Raw genomic sequence first — 3,672 nt, 5'->3', positions numbered from 1 at the left:
TCTCTCCCCGCAGGGGTCCCTCGTCCCGACCAACCACCCTGCTCCCCCTCGCGACGCCCTCTGCAGCCACTTGGCGGGGCGTGCCAGGACTTGGGGACGCCGCTTAGGGAGGCGGCGGCGACGGCACCGGCGCCAGGGTGCGCGCACTGGGGTTGGAGAGGACTGAGTGGTGGGCTGGGCGGCAGCAACAGCAGTAGCGGCGGGTGCTTCCCCGCCTTGCCGCTTCGCAGGCAGCACCGCCTCCCCGGGCCGCGGCCGCCCAGCCGGGTCCTCTGCGCGTTCCCAGGCCCGGAGTCGGCGCACGATGCGCCCGGCTGCGTTCTGATCGCCGCTTTGCCGCTGCTTCTGCCGCGATGATCCCTCCCGAGCCGCCGCAGCAGCCGCTGCAGTCGCCGCCGCCAGCCCTGCCGAACCATGTGGTAACCACCATCGAGAACCTGCCGGCCGAGGGCAGTGGTGGCAGCGGCGGTAGCCTGTCCGCCTCATCACGGGCCAGCGTGCTACAGAGAATCCGCAAAGTGCTGAACAGGTGAGTGGCGACGGCGCAGAGCGCTGGCGCGGGGGACCGAATCGGGGCGTCTGGCCTGGGGTGCCCTTCTCCCGGGCGGTCCCGGAGGCCCCTGTGCTAGGGGTCAGGGCGGGTGGAGAATGAAGAGACCGGGCGTCGAGGGGACCCGCGCTCAAAGAGAAGGCGTGGGGACCCAAGCAGTTCGCGGTACCTGGGTCCCGGCGCGCGGAGACCAGAAGGAGCGCGGAAGCTGCTTCGGGTCCGAGGCGGGAGTTGGTAGAGAGGCGGGGTTTTCAGTACCCAGCTGCCCTCTGTTGTCCGCACTCGCGCCCTCACACACATAGGCTGCCTCACTTCCCTTTGCCCCTCGAAACCCAGCTTTCCGCTCAGGAGCTGGAGCGGAGCCGGGAGATGGCCAAAGCTAAGGCGGGAAGGCACCCGGCTACCGAGACGGTGTGGAGTCGCCGGCCTCGAGCCTCCGCCCCCACCCCGGCGGCTCCAACTCCCTTGCCCAGGGGTGGGGTGGCGACGACCACCCGGCGGCGGCGGGAGGGGGCCCACTTCTCTTGCTTGTCATTCTAATCGCCGCTCCCGTATCCTGGCTGGGAAGAGGGGAAGGGAAGCTAGAGGCCTGGGCGAGAGCCACGCAAAGTGCCAAAATGTTCCCCGAAGGGTGTGAGACTGAGGCCCCAGTTATTCCAAAGCGGGCTAAAGCCAGAGGAAGCGAACCATGATCGCCAGCGCCTCCTGTGTTGGAATCTGCGCAGTGGATCGATCCAAGAGGCAGGCGTTTTAGGATGAGGACCCTGTATTAATGTGAAGATGGGGGGCTCACCTGGCGTTCCTGATTCCACTGTGATATGAAAGGGACTTCTATTTAAGGAACTGGAAGTGGTGGAAGAGTTGCCACATATATGTATATTATAAAGAATTGGTTTTGTGTGTTTTTATTTGTGTGCGTATGTGCTTTTCAGTGCGTCTGTCAGGGTAACTCGTTAGGTCGCTGTGTTCAGGCAGGTTTCTGTGTGGGTAGCTAAGATTCCCTAGGGATTTCAGATGGAACTGTCTGGAGCATACAGCTCTAATAGTCGTACAAAGTATGTAGAGGCTTCAAAAATGGCTTTATCTTGGGGGTATGGATTAGTTTAGTTATATCAAAACCCAAACCATATAAGAGTCCTTGGTGAAACTTAACGTGTATGTTAACTTCCTTGTTGGGTACTTCTTCAAACATGAATAAGTTCACTCTGAAGTGAGACACGAGTTGGTATTAGAAAGTCAAATCTTTACTTTGATTTGTAGCAGGGAACAACAATTTTCTTCCAAAATATTGCGTATAAAAATAGTAAACAGAGTAAGTCAAGAAGATGTTGGCTCAGTACATGTCATGTGGGTTTCCTATTCTTTATGAAGACCGTAAAAGGGTTTTTTTTTTGTCGTTTTTTAAAATTCTTTGGAATTGGCTGTTTAAATTCTAAATAAAAATATATTAATTTTAATTTCTTTATCAAACTAGAAAAAACTGGTACCAGACTTCATTTATCTTCAATTGTAAGTTATTATTGATTCCATGCACTTAATTTCTTCACATATAATGCATCTTCGAGTCCAGAATAATAAGATCACTCAACTATGAGTGACGGGATTTAGGTTGCCATCATTCCTCTGTCTCTAGCTAGCTTATGTGGCTTGGGACACCTTTTTGAGTTTCAGTTATTTTCATATTCTAAAATGTGTTTCATAATACTTATCTTCTAAAGGAGGTTTTGAGAATTTGATAATACTGAACAGAATACTTGCAAAAGTATAGCCCTCTCTGCAAATCATTATTCCACTTGTTTGTATTGACTCAGGTATTTATGTCTCTGAGGGAGCAGCACAGGGAAATAAAGTGAAGTCCTGGTACATTGTGGGTAGAACTTTGTGCTTTACTAAGCTTTCTGTTATCTGTACTGAGTTCAGCTATTCCTCTTTTATAGAGGAAGAATTTGAGCTTAAAGGTTGAGCTAATGATACTGAATTGCAGATATATTTATGTATGGAACCCTAGGGTTATGTCTTTATATATAAACTAAAACACATTTGTCTTAAAAAGTTGTTAAGAAAAAAATCAGAATACATTTTTAAAAACTGGATAGTATAATTTCTTTAATGTGCTAATTGACTTGACTTTTGTGCCATGATTACGTCAACAGGAGACAGCATTAATAGTGGCTGCCAAGTGCCTGGTGTCTACATTGGAGCAAGAGCATGGGAGAGAGTGAAATTTTACAGATACTGCTCTATAGACTTGCTGCGGCAGGGGGCTTGGGTTTTAATTTGGTGCTAGCGCTGGTTATGGCTTCCCTTGGGTTTTAACACTCATGATGTGTTGGACTAGTCAGTAATGGGTATGAGGAAGGCTCTTGGGGCTAACTAGTCAAATCATACACATCTTTGTTAATTGCCTAAAATGTTAAGATCCTCTTAATTTTTTCTACTCTTTCTGCTCCTTTTCCTCTTCTTCTTCCTTGATACTTCTCTTTCCTTCTATGTAGTCTATAGGCATTCTCTTATTCACTCATTGTATTCTGGGGTGCAGTTTCCTTTCATCTACCCCTGGCATGTTATCAGTTTAGCTGCTAGCAGAAACTACTTGCAGGAACTAATCTGAGACACCAAAAATTTATAGGACCCAATCTGGAGAATATCCCTCCAACTTTTGGCATGCACATATGTTGCTGTGAGTGGATAGGAGTGGGGGTGTCACTTCAGTGACCCAAATGGGATGGCCAAAGGGGGAATGCAAATAGACTGAAGGTAGTGTGATGGATGTTACAATGCAAATAATGAAAACCTGTCCAACTGCCTGTCATTGATTGAAGTATATAACAAGAGCTCTAGAGTCCAGGTGGCACAGTGTGTAAGCACTTGGCTGCTAACCCAACAGTTTAGGATTTGAACCCACTAGAGGCTCCATTCTATTGGGTCACCTCTCTTTGCAATGGGCACAAATACGGATATCTTCCAATCAGTTGACCAGATAGTTGTCTTCCAAATTTCTAGGCATAGAAGAGAGGTGACTCAATGGAATTCAGAAATCACTGGACAATATCTTTGATCTCCCATGTGAGTAAAGTTTACTAAAGGTAATACAGAAACGGCTACAACCATACATGGACAGA

At 48.8% G+C, this 3,672-nt stretch overlaps 1 protein-coding gene across 1 annotated transcript in view; it reads left to right on the top strand.

Annotated features, from left to right (window-relative positions):
• The first annotated feature begins 353 nt into the window (after positions 1-353).
• Positions 354-3,672, top strand: part of SLC35F1 (solute carrier family 35, member F1) — a 608,564-nt gene continuing 605,245 nt past the window's right edge. The window contains exon 1 of the mRNA XM_006839890.1: positions 354-529. Coding sequence (XP_006839953.1) covers positions 354-529 — 176 coding nt within the window. The remainder of the gene's footprint in view (positions 530-3,672) is intronic.

Source organism: Chrysochloris asiatica, unplaced genomic scaffold (assembly GCF_000296735.1).
Source record: "Chrysochloris asiatica unplaced genomic scaffold, ChrAsi1.0 scaffold00027, whole genome shotgun sequence".
In the NCBI taxonomy this organism is placed as follows: Eukaryota; Metazoa; Chordata; class Mammalia; order Afrosoricida; family Chrysochloridae; genus Chrysochloris; species Chrysochloris asiatica.
Note: the sequence above shows the minus strand (reverse complement) of the source record. Positions and strands in the feature narration are given on the sequence as shown.